The 17236-nt window shown below is 41.4% G+C and overlaps 1 protein-coding gene and 1 non-coding gene across 2 annotated transcripts; one reads left to right on the top strand and one right to left on the bottom strand.

Moving 5' to 3' along the window:
- Positions 1-662: 662 nt before the first annotated feature.
- TRNAG-UCC lies at positions 663-734 on the bottom strand. Its single transcript has one exon. It is a non-coding gene; the product is annotated as a tRNA-Gly (tRNA).
- Positions 735-3229: 2495 nt separating this feature from the next.
- On the top strand, positions 3230-16687 carry TMEM30A (transmembrane protein 30A). Its single transcript, XM_042822994.1, has 7 exons — positions 3230-3503; positions 8050-8166; positions 8846-8953; positions 9979-10066; positions 10483-10626; positions 12403-12609; positions 14647-16687. The coding sequence occupies exons 1-7, from the start codon at positions 3240-3242 to the stop codon at positions 14838-14840; spliced, it is 1122 nt and encodes a 373-aa protein (XP_042678928.1). The 5' UTR covers positions 3230-3239; the 3' UTR covers positions 14841-16687.
- Positions 16688-17236: the final 549 nt, after the last annotated feature.

The raw sequence follows: 17236 nt of genomic DNA, 5'->3' as shown, positions 1-17236 counted from the left end.
TCTCTTGCAGATGAAGCAAGAAGGGGGCCTCAATCAGGTGGCCTGTAGTAGATCTTGACCACCAGATGCCCTTTATTAGTCCAGTCTCTAACTTTAACCCACAAGCTCTCAACTTGTTTATGACTGTTTCTCAGAGGCAGCTCCTTGCACTTCTACTCCACTTCTTCCCACCTCTCCTACCTCACCTATCCCTTCTAAAAAGCTCATAGCCCTCAGTCATGGCATTCCAGTTATGTGATTCGTCCCACCATGGTTCCATGATAGCAATAAGATAGTAGTTTTCCAATTTCACCATAGTGCAATTCCTCTTGCTTATTTCCCATGTTGTACATTGATACAGAGGCACTTCAGCTGGGCTTTTGGCCACGTTACCTTCTGGGCAGAGCCCTCCCAAAAACTTCTGGGACAAATCCAAGGTTATCCCCCCACTGCTTTCTAAAGTGACAGTGTTCCCTGAGTCTCCTCTGTTACTCAGCAGTACATCCCCACCAAATCTAGTTTAAAATCCTGGTGATGAGCCGCACCAGCTTGCTGCCAAGTATACATGACATCAATCATGCATCCATTCAATTCATTCAACTGGTCTGTTCTTCTCTGTCTGCCTGGATCCCCGTTCTCCAAGTAGAAGGATTGAAGAGAACGCTGCCTGCAAAAATTTGGTATGCGTTGGCCGGGAATCGAACCCGGGTCAACTGCTTGGAAGGCAGCTATGCTCACCACTATACCACCAACGCAGCTGCCAAGGTAAAGACCTAATAAATTAGATTACCTTCCCACACACTAAGAAGGATCACTATGAATGTATATTTTTGTTAATAATTTTTGTTCTTTATCTGTTTTTTCTTACGAATGCACACAAATCAATCTGAAGTGCACTATATTGCACAGCACCTCAGTGTAAAAATTCATGAGTGTGAACTTTGTAGGTTGTACTTGCTTGGATTTAAATGAATTTGCCTTAACATAAACCTATGCAATAATATTCAACCAAGACCTTAGCTTACAGGCAATAAAGTAAAACAGAGATATAACAGAATCACAGAATCACTAATGTTGGAAAAGACCTCTAAGATCATCTAGTACAACCATTCACCTACTACCAGTATCACCCACTAAACCGAGTCCCCAAGCACCACATTTACCCTTTCCTTAAACACCTCTAGGAACAGTGACTTCACCACTTCCCTGGGTAGCATGTTCCAATGCAGTTCAATCCACTCTTCCTGAAAAAAAATTCTTCCTAATAGGCAACGTTAACTCTCATCCTATTGCTATTGCCTGGAAGAAGAAGCTACCAAACTCCTTGGCACAACATCCTTCCAGGTGACTGTAGAGAGCAATAAGGTCTTTTTCTGAGCCTCCCAGTTCCCTCAGCTGCTCCCTGTGAGACTTGTGCTCCAGAATCCTCACCAGCTTAGTTGCCCTTAAATATCAAAGTATTCAAGCTGATGTTCTTTATTTCTCTAAAGAATGGAAGTAAGATTCCCCAAGGGTTGACAGTTTGTGCCCAGTGTATCTACCTGCACACAGAAGGTGTATTTGGTTCTCATGACAGCAGGCCCCACGTGATGAACCTCGTGCCAGAGTTCCCAGCACCAACCCAATTAGGACTGCAAAACATGGTGCCCTGTGGTGTCCTCTGTGTCTTTGCACAGATGGAGGGATGCCTTTCCATCAGGTTACTGTGATGGCTGCACTGAGGTGATCTTTCATTGATGGAGGCCATGAAGAAGCTGAGTGTCCAGGAGGTGACAGGGTGGCATGGAGGGAACATGTTGCTTTTCCATGAGTAGTCAATAAAATGCAGAGGACAAAAGGGCCCTCTTGAACCTGGCAGCATCCAAGGAAACTTCTTGTCACCTCACAGCACAGGTTTACACTCACTGATCCCTCACTGGATTTTCTGGGAGGCTGAGGCAGCACAAGTCGCCAGGCTTGATGACAGAAGACAAAAGATAATAGAGAAAAGGGTTGTAACAGGGGAAGGGGCTTCACTGCCTGAAGCTCAGAGGGATACATCAGGAATGAGATACAGCTGCAGCACATACAAGGGAAGTGTCTCACATGAGAGCCCTAGATAACTGCTTAGAGCCCAGTCATTAGAGCCCAAATTTTAGATGCTTTAAAATAAATAAATAAAAAATAGTGCTCCTGTGCTTCCTGTGCTGCCTGTGGAGAGGCAGGAGCCTGCACAGCCCCACGGCGCTGCTCCTCACCAGACGCCTGCCTCCCCGGCGCTCCCTTTTGGTGCATTTGATTATCCCACTTCATTTTTGGGGAACTATTCCTGTCTGCAGCCAGAGAGCATTGATTACACATGAAATCCATAGAACTATAAAATCAGTTGAATTGGAAGGGACCCTTGAAGGTCGCCTAGTCCAACCGCACTGCAAGGGACACCGTTAGTTCCAGCTGCTCAGAAACTCATTGCAGTACATTTTTCTAAAATCACAAAGAAACATCATTGCTTGCTGACAGCCAGGTTTTGGCCATGTTGACCACCCTCGCCCTCGCTAAATGAACTTTAAAAGGAAAGCACCAGCAGAAGGAGAAATACACAGTTTCAATATTGCGTTGCCTTGAGCTGTGCCCCTCTGGACAAAGCAGTTGCTCAGAAATACACGCACACACAAGGGTTGATAGTGACAGGACAAGGGGAATGGTCTTAAGCTGAGACAGGGGAGGTTTAGGTTACATGTTAGGAGGAAGCTTCTCACACAGAGGGTGGTGATGCACTGGAACAGGTTGCCCAAGGAGCTTGTGGATGCCCCATCCCTGGAGGCATTCAAGGCCAGGCTGGATGTGCTCTGGGCAGCCTGGTCTGGTGGTTGGCGACCCAGCACACAGCAGGGGGGTTGAAACTCAATGGTCATTGTGGTCCTTTTCAACCCAGGCCGTTCTGCGATTCCAACCACCGGACTCAAAACCAGCAGCGCTGAACATGAGCATGCGCAGAAACAGAGTGGACGGTAAATAAAGGCGCCCGTTGACATTACGCATGCGCTTTCCGCTCCGAGCAGGCGGAAAGAGACGGTGAGCGCCCAGATTGTGTCCTGCCGTTGCGCAGACACCGCTCTTGCTCTGAGCATGCGCAGCTTCGTCTCGGCGATCCCTTTCCGCCGGGACGCGAATGTTATGTCATCAACCGCGCGCCGTCCCGCGAGAGCGCAGGCGCGGCGTCCGTCGGTCACGTGGTGGGCTCGCGGGCGGGGCGGCCGGCGGTGTCGGCGGGTGGCGTCATGGCGGTGAACTACAGCGCTAAGGAGGAGGCGGACGGGCACCCTGCGGGCGGCGGGCCTGGCGGCGGGGCCGCGGCCGGCGGTGGTGGAGCGGTGAAGACCCGCAAGCCGGACAACACGGCGTTCAAGCAGCAGCGCCTGCCCGCCTGGCAGCCCATCCTGACGGCGGGCACAGTGCTGCCGGCCTTCTTCATTATCGGCCTCATCTTCATCCCCATCGGTATCGGCATCTTCGTCACCTCCAACAACATCCGCGAGTACGAGGTGCGCGGGGACCGGGCCTCCCCTCAGCTCTGGGCATGGGGAGCCGGGCCGGGCAGGGGGAAGAAAAGAAGGAAGTGAAGGTGACGGCTGTGTCGGGAGGAGGTTGGGAAACAGAGTCCGAGGAACTAAAATTCCTGTCAAGGAAAGGCTGAAGTGGAGGGGGAAATAGGAGCTTGAAGCCCGTTGGGCCGTGTCTGGATGCTGCATTTAAGCTTCTTGCCTGGAAGTGTGGGGGCATGCGCATCTGGAAGTTGGCACAGCTACTTCAGAGCACTCTGCTCTGTGCTTGACACACCGACTATCGATGCCACCTTACAGCCCTTTTGAAGGTGATGTAAATGCCTGTTTTCAACAGGATACTACACTGAGAAACATTTAAAAAAAAAGAAAAAAAAAAAAAAGCTGGCTAGCACTTTTTATGATGGTTTTGTTTAGAACAGATGTTTATTTATTAAAGTAACATGCAGTCTTATGCTGATGTTATGAGAAATGTATGTTTATCCAATTATATTTACCATATCTTCTCATTCTGATTGGATCTGGGTTGATCCTTAAGGATGAGAACTTCATCAGTTTCCTCCGAGTCCAGAACTGTAAATTACATTCAGGTTGGATGTTAGGAAGAACTTCTTCATAAGGATGGTCAGGCGCTGGAAGTTCTGTGACTCCTTGTAGATAGATCCCTGCTGTGTGTGTATTCACTGGAGCAGGTTGCCCAGGGAGGTTGTGGATGCCACATCCTTGGAGGCATTCAAGGCCAGGCTGGATGTGGCTCTGGGCAGCCTGGTCTAGTGGTTGGTGACCTTGCATACAAAAGCAGGGTTAAGACTAGATGATCCTTGAGATCCTTTTCAACCCAGGCCATTCTATGATTCTATGAAATGTTAAAGGCTGTGTCTGGTTAGCAGTTACTTATGTACTGCTGTAAAGCTCAAGCAGGAGCCACAAGGCATCTGTTCCCTTCTGACACGTACAGTTAGTGCGACTAACACTACCCTACACAGGCAGACTGCATCTATGAAGCAGTGTTGGCCACTTATATTTGGAAATGAGATAGCAGGTGGTAGTCTTCGGTCTCTTCTAGGTTCAAGGTATTAGAGATAGGTAAAAATGTTCCTAGTTTTTTATCAAGTGTGTTTATCATTTGTGTTGCCACCTCCCCCTGGAGTTTGGTCAGATTTTATTTTTCTGGGGATAGGGTTTTTGAGTTCTGTGAGTCTGATGTTGTGATCAAACAGTTCAGCTATGCAAGTAAAAGGTGGAAGCTTATTTTCCGTTCTTTGATTCTAATGCTTTTCTATAAAGTGTTTTAGTGCAAAAATTGTGGAGAGGGGAAGCATGCACAGCTACCACTGCACATCAAAAGGTCTTTGCCTGGTGCTCTGGCTTTTCTTAGTAACCTCCAGATGTTACTCCCAAAGAGCCACTGATACAACTTTGGGAGACAAGGCTTCTAAAAGCGAGTTGTGGTGACTGAGCTCATTTAGAAATGTAATTAGGGGAGGAAGCAGAGCTGCTTATTTACACACACCTCAGACAGTAGCCTCCTCATGAGGTGTCTGTGTGTGTGTGTATAGCAGCCTGAAAGCTTGCTGTATTGTAACTGAACAGGATGTATGATTGATGTCCCCAAATACATATTTGTGTGCAGTTCATATTATCCCTAGGCCTGTTCTGGAAATTGATGCTGCAGTTTCTGAGAACTGCACTGTTCTTATGTGGGTGCAAGCAGTGAGATGTGGCCTTTCCATTGATTTCCTTTAGAAGCTCTCTTGAATTTAAATGTGGAAGATGTCCAGAATCTTAAGTGTATGAGGATTATGGATTATTGTGTGTGTGTGCACGCTGGTTTTTCTCTATCTTCTCAGTTTCAAAAATGTCCATCATGGGAAATTGTTCATTTGAGAGAAATATGAGGAAAAAGCTTCAGAAATGTCTATTTTCTGCCCTGTATTATTAAAGGCCAATGTGGTCCTATTTTTATTTTTAGAATGGATAAAGAACTGCTGACAGCACATTAAAATGTGATACAAATTGAGCAATGTCCAGGACACTCATTGAACAGGAAGCACATCCCGGTGCTGCGACTGCTACTTGTGAATTGCTTAACAGTAGTTAAAACCAGACCCAAAGGCACTGCTAGGAATGAGGAACTGAGGTGAGGTGCCTGACTATTGTGTGCATCTTCAGTGGTGCGTGTGGTTCTTGTGACCCCATCACCAAAATGATGCAGAACTTAGTGAAATCTGCAGAGATGGATATAGGGAAGAAGAAGAAGAAGAAGAAGAAGGAAAAAAAAAAAAACAAAAAAAAACCAAACCAAAACAAAACAAAACAAAAAACAAAAAAAAAAAAACAAAAAAAACAAAAAAACCAGATTGGATGCCTTTTATACAAGAAGTGGCCAGGGACAGTAATTGCTGGTCCAGAGCAGAGGAGCTGAGGGGAGGCCTCATGGAGCTCCTTGCAGGGAGCGAAGGGCAGCACTGTGCTCTGCTCTTTGTGACAGCAGCAGGGCCTGAGGGAATGGCATGGAGCTGCATCAAGGGAGGGGCAGCTGGGGGTTAGGGACAGGTGTTGCACCACAGGATGGGTTGGCATGGCACAGGCTGCATAGGGCAGTGGACACAGGCTTGAGCTGTCAGAGTTTATGGAGCATTTTGAGCACTCTCAGACACAGGGTTTGATTTTGTGTGCTGTGTGGAGCTGGGAGTTGGACTTAGTGATCGTTATGGGTCCCTCCAACTCAGGATATTCTATGATTCTTCAGTAGCATACATTTGTAACAGCATGTGAAGCCTACAAAGAACACAGATGGTTTGGAGAATTCATATGCACGATAGCTGTGTTATTTCTGCACTACAAAAACAAGCGAGCTGAGAAGGACATCAACAAACTGACCAGCCATTGGGCCAGGAGATACCAGCTCCACGTGGGTCTGTGGTCTCTTGTTATTGCTCTCTGGAGTCCTGGTGCTGGGACATGTGGATTTCTGCCTTGGCTCCGTGCATTAGTTCTTGTGTTCTTGAAGCAGTGGTTTCATTATTTGTCAAGAGATGAAAACATATCTGTATTACTTTAGCTAAGCTGTCAGTGGAACATGTAAGGTGTTCTTCATGTAAGTGAAATTTTTAAATCTTGCTGGTCCTTGTGCTGCAGCTGGACCGAGCCTTGAAGGACTGCAGAGGCAGAGCTACTTATGCATAAATTCAGTATCTCATTTAATGAGAGGCAAAAATAATGCAAGCTGTTCCCCCACCTCACAGCTCCTGAATCTGATTTGTTTCAGCTGAGCTTGTCAGAGGAAGGTATCATCTGCCAGAAGCCTGGCAGTGGAACACAGGCTATTAAAGCGCCTTTGCTGAAGAAAGAGCTGCAGCTCTTAACAGATAGCAAACAATTTATGGGGAGAGAGACCTTGAAGAAGATCCAGAGGGAAATGGGCTTCAATTGTTCCTTAAACCTTGAAACTGCTTGTTTTATTTAACCTTAATATGGATTTTAGGACAGATCATAAATCATTCTCAGTAATGTTTGACTACAACCGTAAATCAGAACAAACCATTTGCAGCAGTCTTTCATAAAACTGAGCAGGATCTGTAGTTCAGAGCACTTTGTTTTGATAACTTGTCATGTGTTGTGCTGATCTGAGTTTCTAATTCTAAGTAGCAAGCATCTTTTAAGTGTAGGAATACTAGTTCATAGGCAGATGGAATCTTTGTCCTACTCATGGAGCTGACCTGCTGAACCCAATGCAGTTATTTCCTCCTGTTTGCATCCTGAAGCCATGCAGGAGAGAGCAACAAAATGCAGTCAAGGACTTCTGTTGTCAGGGGGCCATAGAATGAGTGCCCAGGTGCTCAGGATACATTATGTGTGTTGTAAAGGTAGCCTGAATGTGCAGGTCTCAGGTAATTTTTCTTGTTCTTGTTGCTAGACTATTAAAGACAGATACTTGATAAGCTGCATTAACAGCAATCATCTTTCTTTTTCATCTGGCATTTTACTATTCTTGGCATTAGTGTCTTCATCTTCCTTGTTTAAGGAGAGCTTTTGAGCATTAAGTGGTCTTTGAAAAATCTTCTAGCTGATTCTTTGCTGTCTAGGTTTAAGCACTGAAAGTTTTCTTATGCAGAACTTCTTTCTTATGAAATATCTAGGTAGGCTTTTAAAAACTAGACTTCTCTGGAAGGTGTGTAGCAGCTTAGATCTGCTTGTTATATATGAAGTGTGTTTGGAAATGGTGTGGTGCCTTGAGTATCTGCTCTGTGTGTTTTGGTGGGGTTTTTCAGTTTGTTTGTTTTTTCTCTTCCCCAGCATTAATGGCCCACACTGGTGCCAGATTTGTTTGAGGCTGAAACATAATATGTAGTCAGAATCACAAAATAGTTTGGGTTAGAAGGGACCATGAGATCATCAAACAGGGCTTTTGGAACTGAGATGCAGTAAGGTTGCAAAATAAATGCCACACTGATTCTCTGGCTTATTAATCAATTTTCTTTGTTTTCCCACTGTAAACTAATGTGAATATTTTTTTCTGTTATAGATCGATTATACAGGAATAGAGCCTTCCAGTCCTTGCAACAAATGTTTAAATGTGTCCTGGGATAGCACACCGCCTTGTACTTGCACAATCAATTTCACATTGGAGCATTCATTTGAGGTATGTAACCTTGCATGCAAAGTGAAATGAGAACTGCTGACATGGTTTATTTCCTAAGTAATAGGAAAGCTGCATTCCCATGGCCTTACTTCGTTTCTATCTTAAAGGATTGTTTCTAGTATTTCTATGAACATGGATATGATGGCTGTGTATCTTCTCAGAAACAGGGATGAGATGGTTTTTAATGCCTCTCTTTGCCTAGAATTGCACAGTGTTAAGTGGGATACCTTTTACACATCTGGATTTACTGTGTCCTAGTTGGATTTCATGTACTTGACATGTAGATGAGCTATTCCTGCACAACTTCAACTGAATTCAGCAGGAAGTGACAACACCAGGTGCGTGCTTTTTTGCAAACTGGAGGCAAATCATAGAATGGCCTGGGTTGAGAAGGACCACAATGATCACCTAGTTTCAACCCCCAAAATAATAACAAGATAAGTATTGGGATAGTACTGATGAATATCATGCTGCTGGTTTATGGCACGTTGATATTGTATGACTTCAGGTTGCCAGCTTTTGTTGGGATAGTATTGTGTACTCAGTATGAACAGAGTTGAGTCTTTGAGTGTTACTATAAAGTAAACTCAATTTAAGAGGTTAAAGTTCCAGCTCTCAGTTAACTAGCATCCTTGTGTGTTTTATTGATCTGTTGTGTGAATTCAAACCCCTCTTGTAGAGTAATGTATTCATGTATTATGGACTTTCCAACTTCTATCAAAACCACCGTCGCTATGTGAAATCGCGAGATGACAGCCAGCTAAACGGAGACAACAGCTCATTACTTGTAGGTATTCAAGCTTTGATATTAATAGGCAATGAACAACTGACTTGCATAAGTTATCACAGGGCAGAATATGGAGTTTAATAATAATGAAGCCACAGAATTTTTGTATTCCAGAAAACAACAGTAAGGAATTCCATACTTTTTATGAGAAAATGTAAAATGCTGTAATTTCATGGCAGTTGTTTGTTCAGTGGACAGCAGTGCAGTACCTCAAACACATCTCAAAATCGAATAGCTTTAAACTTTTCACTTTCAGATGATAGTACGTATGTGTACCCATTCATTTTCAGTATAAAATACTGTTACCTAACACTTGGTTTGGATATTGCAGCTAAATGCATTTGTTTCTATAGAATCAGGTTTGATACTGAGCATCAGCATTACTGGAAAATGTCAGTACTCTGTATTCTGCTCAAAGTACTGCATAGAGTCAGATTGCTCCTCCTCCTAGTTTTGGCAAGGAGTGGAAATACATGTGGATTCTGGCTCCTGCAAAAAGTGTTCCCCCTTTTTGGCATGTGAATTGAAAAAAAAAAAGCAGAGTTTCAGGAAGTTACAGCTGATGACTGACATTGGATTTCAGGTCACTTGCTTTTGGCATGATGTTTGTGTGCTTACAACCTTATTATTTTATGCTGGGCTTTGTTACTTACTGCAGTCTGTTATCTCTACCACTGGTGCATACAGGGAGTTTAGGGGGGAGGGGAACTTTATTAAAAGAATGCTGGAGTACTTCATGTTTCAGTTAGAACTTTTTTTTTTTTTTTCCTTTCAACAGTTTCCAAGCAGTCTGAATTTTAGAATGACCATCATGGGATTTTTGATTTTATTCATATTTTATCTAGATTATATTCCTGCTTGTAAAGAAAAAGAAATCAATCATATTGATTAGCAGTGAATACTGAAATATTGTAAATAAGCTTACTCATGAGAAGATTTTTGTAGTAAGTGTAAGCTATGCACACTGAAGTACTGAAGCATAAACTAGCACAGACTGATCTGCCCTTTTTCTTTCTAACTATCAGAATCCAAGTAAGGAATGTGAGCCCTACCGCACAAACGAGGATAAGCCCATTGCTCCCTGTGGGGCTATTGCCAACAGTATGTTTAATGGTATGGTAACACTTCTAAGTTTAGCATTTAGACGTTTTTGTGTTGTTGTGTATGCTTTGTGCTGTTGCTTTATCCTGGCTATTATTGTGGATTGTTTTGTTTTGAATTAACACACCTTAATTGTTTGGAATGTTCGGAATAAATGACCATTTTTTTTAATAGCTATCACAGTGAATTTAATCTGATAGCACACAAGGGATTGAAACATCTGTTGTGAGTGGCTGTTATGGCTATGGAATAGATGTAATAGGTGTATGTAGGTATAATGCATTGCTGTGGAACCTGCATGGATTCTCACAGAACAGTTTTTGATTGTGGCAGTTTTTGTTTTTCCTGGAGATGTTTTACTGCCTATCAGGATCGTTATCTAATAAAAGTCACTCTTATCTAGTTTTCCAATTTGATTTTCTCCATAGATACATTGGAATTATACCACGTTGAAAATGACACAAGGACTGCTATTACTTTGATTAAAAAAGGCATTGCGTGGTGGACAGATAAAAATGTGAAGTTCAGGAACCCTACAGGAGATGGAAATAATTTAACTGCACTCTTCCAAGGTCAGAAATATGTGAAATTTTAAGAAGAAAAGATTTCAAACACATTGATTGCCATGGATTTTTACCTCAGTGACAACATTGTAGTGAACATACTAATTAAAAATATTGTTCTATGTAGAAGTCCAAGCTAAGGGCTATTCTGCTGTCTGGAAAAGTTGTTAACAGTGGATGTTGCAAACTTAATGCAGAAGTGTTTTTGTTTTTTCTCATTTTACTGTAGTCATTTAACATGTAAAACAGAACCTGGGGTTATTTCCTTTTTAATCTTTCTGAAGTTTCATAAAAGCTCTTTCTGTCAGTTGCTCGGCATCAGATTAGTTTTGCTTTTGCAGCTAATCTAATTTGTTAAGATGGGGAAAAGATTCCTGGTTTAAGAGATATTTCAGTAACTTGCTGTTTGGGATATCAAATATCAAATCACTTTTTTTTTTTTTTTAATAAATTTTTATGCCTTGAACACTGAGAAAATCTTAGTAAGTGCATTGCTGTAATACATGGCTTTAACTTGAGAAGAAATCCTATGATTATTTAACCAAACGGTGTGGTTTTTTTTTAATGTTTCTTCTGATAGATCTTGCAGTACTGTTTAAAATCTGATTATTTGTGAATAAATTGACTGATTTCTCTCATTTGTAAGGTCAGATGTAATTAAATACAGTCTGATAAAGTCTTAAAGCAGTTTTCCTTTTGGGCTTTAGGGTCTGTGTGTATATGTAAGATAGAAGATAGCTTTAGGTTTAGCATGTGTGTTTCTTGCTTAGTCACAGCCAAGTGACCTTACCAAAGTGACATTACCCTTGGAAAGGCAGATACCATACTCTAATACAGTGTAGAATTGTATTTCCAGTAGTTAGCAAAAGCACTGCTGTGACATCATCTAAAGTACTGTATGTAATTTTATTTGCTTATGGTCCAGAAAGTAGTAGAGCAGGAGAGCTATGATCATAATGGAGAATTATCTCACAACGGTAGGGTAATATTTTGATAAGGCTTCCTATCTACATAAATGTATAGAGTGGGCAAACTTGTTTTAGCCATAGACAGTGCTGTTGTGTGAGTAAATGGATATACACTGCTGTTTAAACTGGAAACTCTGCAGGTGATAGAGGAATGCATAGACTGCTCAGAGTATCATAGAAGGGCTTGGGTTGGAAGGAACCTCAGGGATTATGAAGCTCCAGCCGTCTCACCACAGGCAGGGCCACCAACCTCCACATTTAATACTAGACCAGGCTGCTCAGGGCCCCGTCCAGCCTGGACTTGAACACTTCAAGGCACAGGGCATCCACAACCTCTCTGGGCAGCTGTTCCAGCACCTCACCGCTCTCTCTGTAAAGAACTTTCTTCTGATATCCAACCTAAATCTTTCCTCCCTCAACTTAAAACCATTTCCCCTTGTCCTGCTATTATCTACCCTTTCAAGGAGTTGACTCCCCTGTAAGAGTGGTTGCTAAGTCTCCCTCTTCAGATAATTTCAGAAACTGCCTGGGCATGGTCCTCAGCACAGTGCTCTGGGGTGTCTTTGCTCGGGTGGCGGTTGGGCCAACTGAAGTCCCTTCCAGTCTCAGCCATTCTATGAAAAGAAAAAGTTCCTGAACAGTGATCTTCTGAATTCTGTTTAGAATCTAAACAGTAATCTTGCAGTGAGCCAGCCTGGCTCTTCATACTACTTAGGATTTAATGTATGTTTTTTGTGATACTAGAATTAATTTTGGTGATCTAGTGCTTCCTTTAGTCCTGTGTTTGAAATGCTTTATTGTTTTTGTTTCATCTTAGGTACAACAAAACCAGTAAACTGGCCCAAACCAGTGTATATGCTGGACTCTGAGCCTGACAACAATGGCTTTATCAATGAAGACTTTATCGTGTGGATGCGCACTGCTGCTCTGCCAACGTTTCGTAAGCTGTATCGTCTCATTGAAAGGAAGAGTAACTTACAGCCTACCTTACAGGCTGGAAAATATTCTTTGGATATCACGTACAGTATCCTTTGAAAATGCCCTTAAAAACTCCTTAGAGCATTGGCTGGGTTACATGGGTATACTTCTGAGGAAGTTTAAATCAAACAAAGCTTTATAATTACTGTCTTCTAAGTATAGTTTATAGAACTAACCTGTGTTTGTTCTGTTAAGATCATGAAATTCAGTTCCATAGCTTCTTAAGAGGAAATGACTGGGTCAGTTTGACTTCAGAATCACCATCTGAAGCGTGGAGTTGTCTGAACTAGTTAAGAGTATCTTTTGGAGGGTATTACTCTTCTAGAAGTGTAAGATTTTCTCCTGCCTGATCAAGAGGGTAGAGGGAGGAAAACACAATGCTGTGGAGACAGCTGGATCTTCAGACACAATCTAATATATGAATGATTTGTAAATTTGTAGTCTTATTGCAAGGTTTTTTTTTTTTTCACTTGGAGTTAGGCTTATATTCTTTAATGTTTGTACCATTTTAATCATGATCTTAAACTATTATGTAGTTCACATAGAACTACATTATGTATTCAACAAGAATGAAAATATTCTGTGGATTTTTTTTGTTGCTCTTTCTGTTTTTGAAGACAAAACGGGACAAAATATACCACCTCACTCTTCTGAAGAGGCATTGTGAGAAGACATGTTAATCATGGGGAAGATTTCAGTGTAAAATTTGCCCAGTAAGCAAAATTTTGAAGGACACTAGTGTCTTCTCAGTATGCTTGAGTGCTTAGAGGGGTATGGTCAGTCTCATTCACCCCTGGTCTCGCACAGCTTGTTCACATATGTGGGTCCCTGCAGTCCCTGCTGACTGCTTTGAGAGATTGAGACTGAAGTCTCTGAATGGGAGTGTTTTCATGTGATAACTTTTGGGCAGATACAAATGCAGACAGACTAACAGGAAGATGCACCATAGCCATAGTTCAGGTGATGCTTGAGCTGATAAGTCTTTTTGAAAGCTGTTACTTGACCTAAGTCACAGGTTTTATTTTTAGTTTGTAAAATCCTGTATGGTCATACTTCATTTACACTCAGGCTGGTAGCGCAGTCAAATGCAGTGTACATTTTTACTTTTCAGTATATGTGCTGCTCATCCTTTGCTTTTCTGTGGAGTGCTTTGACACTGAAGGGGATTGAATACAAGGGGAGAAATTTCTCAGGGGTGCAGAAATTTAGCATTCATTCAGGAGTTGGGGCCTACTTTGCCTCTTCCTGTGGCTTTGTGTACTGTTGTCAGATCACTCTATTTGTAGACTTGTTCCACAGCAACCTTTTGCTGAGTGATTGCTCAAATCTGTGCATAAAGTTAAATTGCTTGCTTCACAATGAGAGAGAAGTTTCATGTCTTCGATGCTGTAAAGAAATTGAGAGAAAAATACAGCACAAGAAAGAATGGAAGACTTGGTAGCTTAGAAATTTGAGTATACATTCTAAACCTGTACTCTTCAGGGCATAATGACAGTATGTAACCTAGGGCAGGCAGAATTTAGAGGTGAAAATAAGTCCAGAACTGTGGGTCAGGTGCACATCTGCCATTCCTTTTTGGGCAGACAAAAGAGGTAGTTATGTAGGAAAGTAAAGGAGGCAGGTTGTCATAATTACCGAATTCTTAAAACTTGAAAGCTCCTGAAGATCATTTGAAGAGCTACAGCAGTATTTTTCTTCCTTTCAAAACAGCAGGGAGTGTATGTAAAATGGAGTCAACATAAAGTCACTAAGAAAAACTCAAATACAAATTTCAGTTCTTGAGCGTATTTCCTTTGTTTTATTGAAGGTGCTTTCAAAAACCCATGGAACTATCCTCTTTGTAGGAGAAGAGAAAATGCATAACATCTGGGGCATTTTTCTTGGAGTAGTTGATGGTGCCCAGGTTAGTCTTTGCTTAAAAGGTCATCAAAATTTTCAGTGTTTACACTTTGAATATTCAAAGAATGATGTTTGTATTGGGAGCCTGAGTGAGATGATCTGGCGTGTTAATGTGCATGACTAGGCTAGGTTTGGAAATGCACTTCATGTTTCTTGTTTTCCTATACTCCTTGTTTTCTCTCAGATTATCCCGTGCACAGTTTTGATGGACGAAAAAGAATGATCCTAAGCACCATCTCATGGATGGGAGGCAAAAACCCCTTTCTGGGAATTGCGTACATCACTGTTGGGTCCATATGCTTCTTCTTAGGAGTTGTATTGCTGATCATCCATCACAAATACGGAAATAGAAACACTAGTGCAGACATTCCCAATTAATCTCGCATTTTGAAAGCAACCATGCTGCATGTGCATCAAGGCCAGTCCAGAACGGACTCAGTTGTTGGAAGATAAATCTCTGCTAACGTCACTTCTGAGGCTGGGTATATAATTTTATCTAAAGACCTCCTTTTCCCTTGCTGTGAATTAAATCTCAAAATGACGGGTATACAATTAACTGCATTGACTGTATCTCTGCATACATCAGAAACATTTTTCTGATGTTTGCCTCTAGCTGGGCAGGCCACTTGATGCATGTAGCCCTGGTTCCCTTGATGCATCTGCTGCTTGTCATGTGCTGTGTAATGTCAGTATGATTCAGTACATACAGATTGTGGAGAAGACCATTGTAAGATACTGTGTAAATTGTTAACTTAGCAGAATTTGAGTGTCAGTGCTGTTGAAAGGAAAAGGCAAGTCTCAAGTGTTTTTTCGATTTACTGTCTTGTGTGCATGGACTCCTACATTTCTGGCTGAGATTTTAATATATTTATATTAGCAGTTAAATGTTTTTTCCTGTGTCCTACCCACCTTTGTTATGTTACATTATTTAAAGGCAGTGCAAACTGCAGCACCTGGAATTCCTTTTAATAGTTGCAACAGATGTGCCTGGCCAGTAAAACAGCATTCTATAAAGGCATCGGAAAGCCTATTTGTGAATTATCTGTATGAGTTCCTCTTAAATTTTGTTCTAAACTGGGAGACATTTGTTGCAGGTAGAACCTGCGGTTTTGTCATTTTCTTTGCTTTAAGTTATATCCAGCAGTAGTTTTCCTGATGTGCTTGCTAGTTTTACTTTTTAAAGATTATCTCCAAGCAGTAAGCAAGATGAACCTAAAATGTCTGTTCCAGTCACAAATTTGAGCAAATTCCTTTCACTAACAGAGTTTATTGAAATGTGTATTCTGCTGAGTAGGCTTTGTTGTAAAGGAAATCTCATGTTCTGTTTCCTTATTTGGAGTAGATGCCACAATAAATTCTTTCAGTGTTGAGATACTGAACTGTAGAAATGGAAGAGTTGAGATGACAGTAATCTCTGTTATTCCAGTGCAGGTTAAGTTTGCAGTGAAACATAATTGAAATATTGCAGTTAGAAGCGGTGTGAGTTTTAATGTCTTAAACTACAGAAAGATTCACTTCCAGGTTAATTTGAAGCTAGCTAATCTGTAAAATACTATTTGACTTTTTTTTTTTTTTTTTTTTTTAGATGATGCACAGAAATTGTAATGTATATGGTGGAGATCACTTTATATGCAACTAGCTTCATAAGTACTGAGTGTATTAAAAAGACCTAATAAATTCTGCAAACCATTTATTAAGAGCTTTTACTTTGTTCTTGAACATGCATTTATTTTCATCTGGATGAAAAGACATTAAGATTGAATGCATTTTACGCAGATTATGTTTCTCACTTACAAAAAAATCAATGTAACATCCATAGCCAACTTTATACAACACTGTATTAATTTAGCACATAAATGCAAAACTATTTTTACTCAATTACTTGTGTAATCTTTTTCAGCTAGCAGTTTAAGTGTATTGGTCTGCATACACTGCAGAGTGAAGCAGTGTTTCCATGGTGCTGGTTTTCTGTATAAGCATGTAATTTGCTTACACAGTATATTGTGGAAACACAGGGCTCTTAAATCTTCTAGGTTTTTTTGTAGTGTTGTGTCTGTTGCTGGAACTATAGTATAAGGATATATAACTCTGTATATTGCAAGGTTGAAAAGTTGCACAAAATTTTAAGCTGGTCATTCCTCTGTAGAAGAGTTTAGTCAAAACAAAGTAAACAAGTAAGGAGATGTTTTCCATTTACTGCTTATTAAAATATTTTGATTTTTAAACTGTTTGTCATTTGAAAGGTAAATGTTTTGCTTTATTCATGACCCCTTATCTTTTCTGAGTAGGGAATGCTGTTTTTTGGGGCTATGTTCAAAATGGAAAACAATATTTTTCTATCTCTACCTTGAAATGTTTTTTAGTGCTTTTTCCTTTTCCTGTTGACCACAGCTGTCAATGCTGTTTGGATTTTCCTAATGAAGTGCACCAGGATAAGAATTGCTGTCTGTTTGGTTCTTGCTACAAATAAAGTGTTTTTCTGAAAGCCTGTAGCACTAAATACCTGTCAGACAATATGAACACTATGCCTGAGGAGCTCAAAATATTAGGTGAAACTTGGCATCTCTTGTTTTACTCTTCTACATTTGCCTCAGGAGCATGCAGGTAACTATTGAGATTCTTGGATTTTGTATTTCCTGGAGGCTGCCAATGTGTCACGTGTTCAAAGATGAAGCCACAGTGTCCCTATCTGACACTTGTCAGAGCAGTGTCACTGTCCCAGTGCTCAGTGCCATGCGTTGGACCTGACCACTTGTGACCTTGGTTCTTCAGTG

The sequence above is a fragment of the Centrocercus urophasianus genome, unplaced genomic scaffold, assembly GCF_019232065.1.
Source record: "Centrocercus urophasianus isolate 14NV4802_14NV808 unplaced genomic scaffold, USGS_Curo_1.0 seq_10, whole genome shotgun sequence".
NCBI classification, from domain to species: Eukaryota; Metazoa; Chordata; class Aves; order Galliformes; family Phasianidae; genus Centrocercus; species Centrocercus urophasianus.
This window is presented reverse-complemented; position numbering and strand designations above follow the sequence as displayed.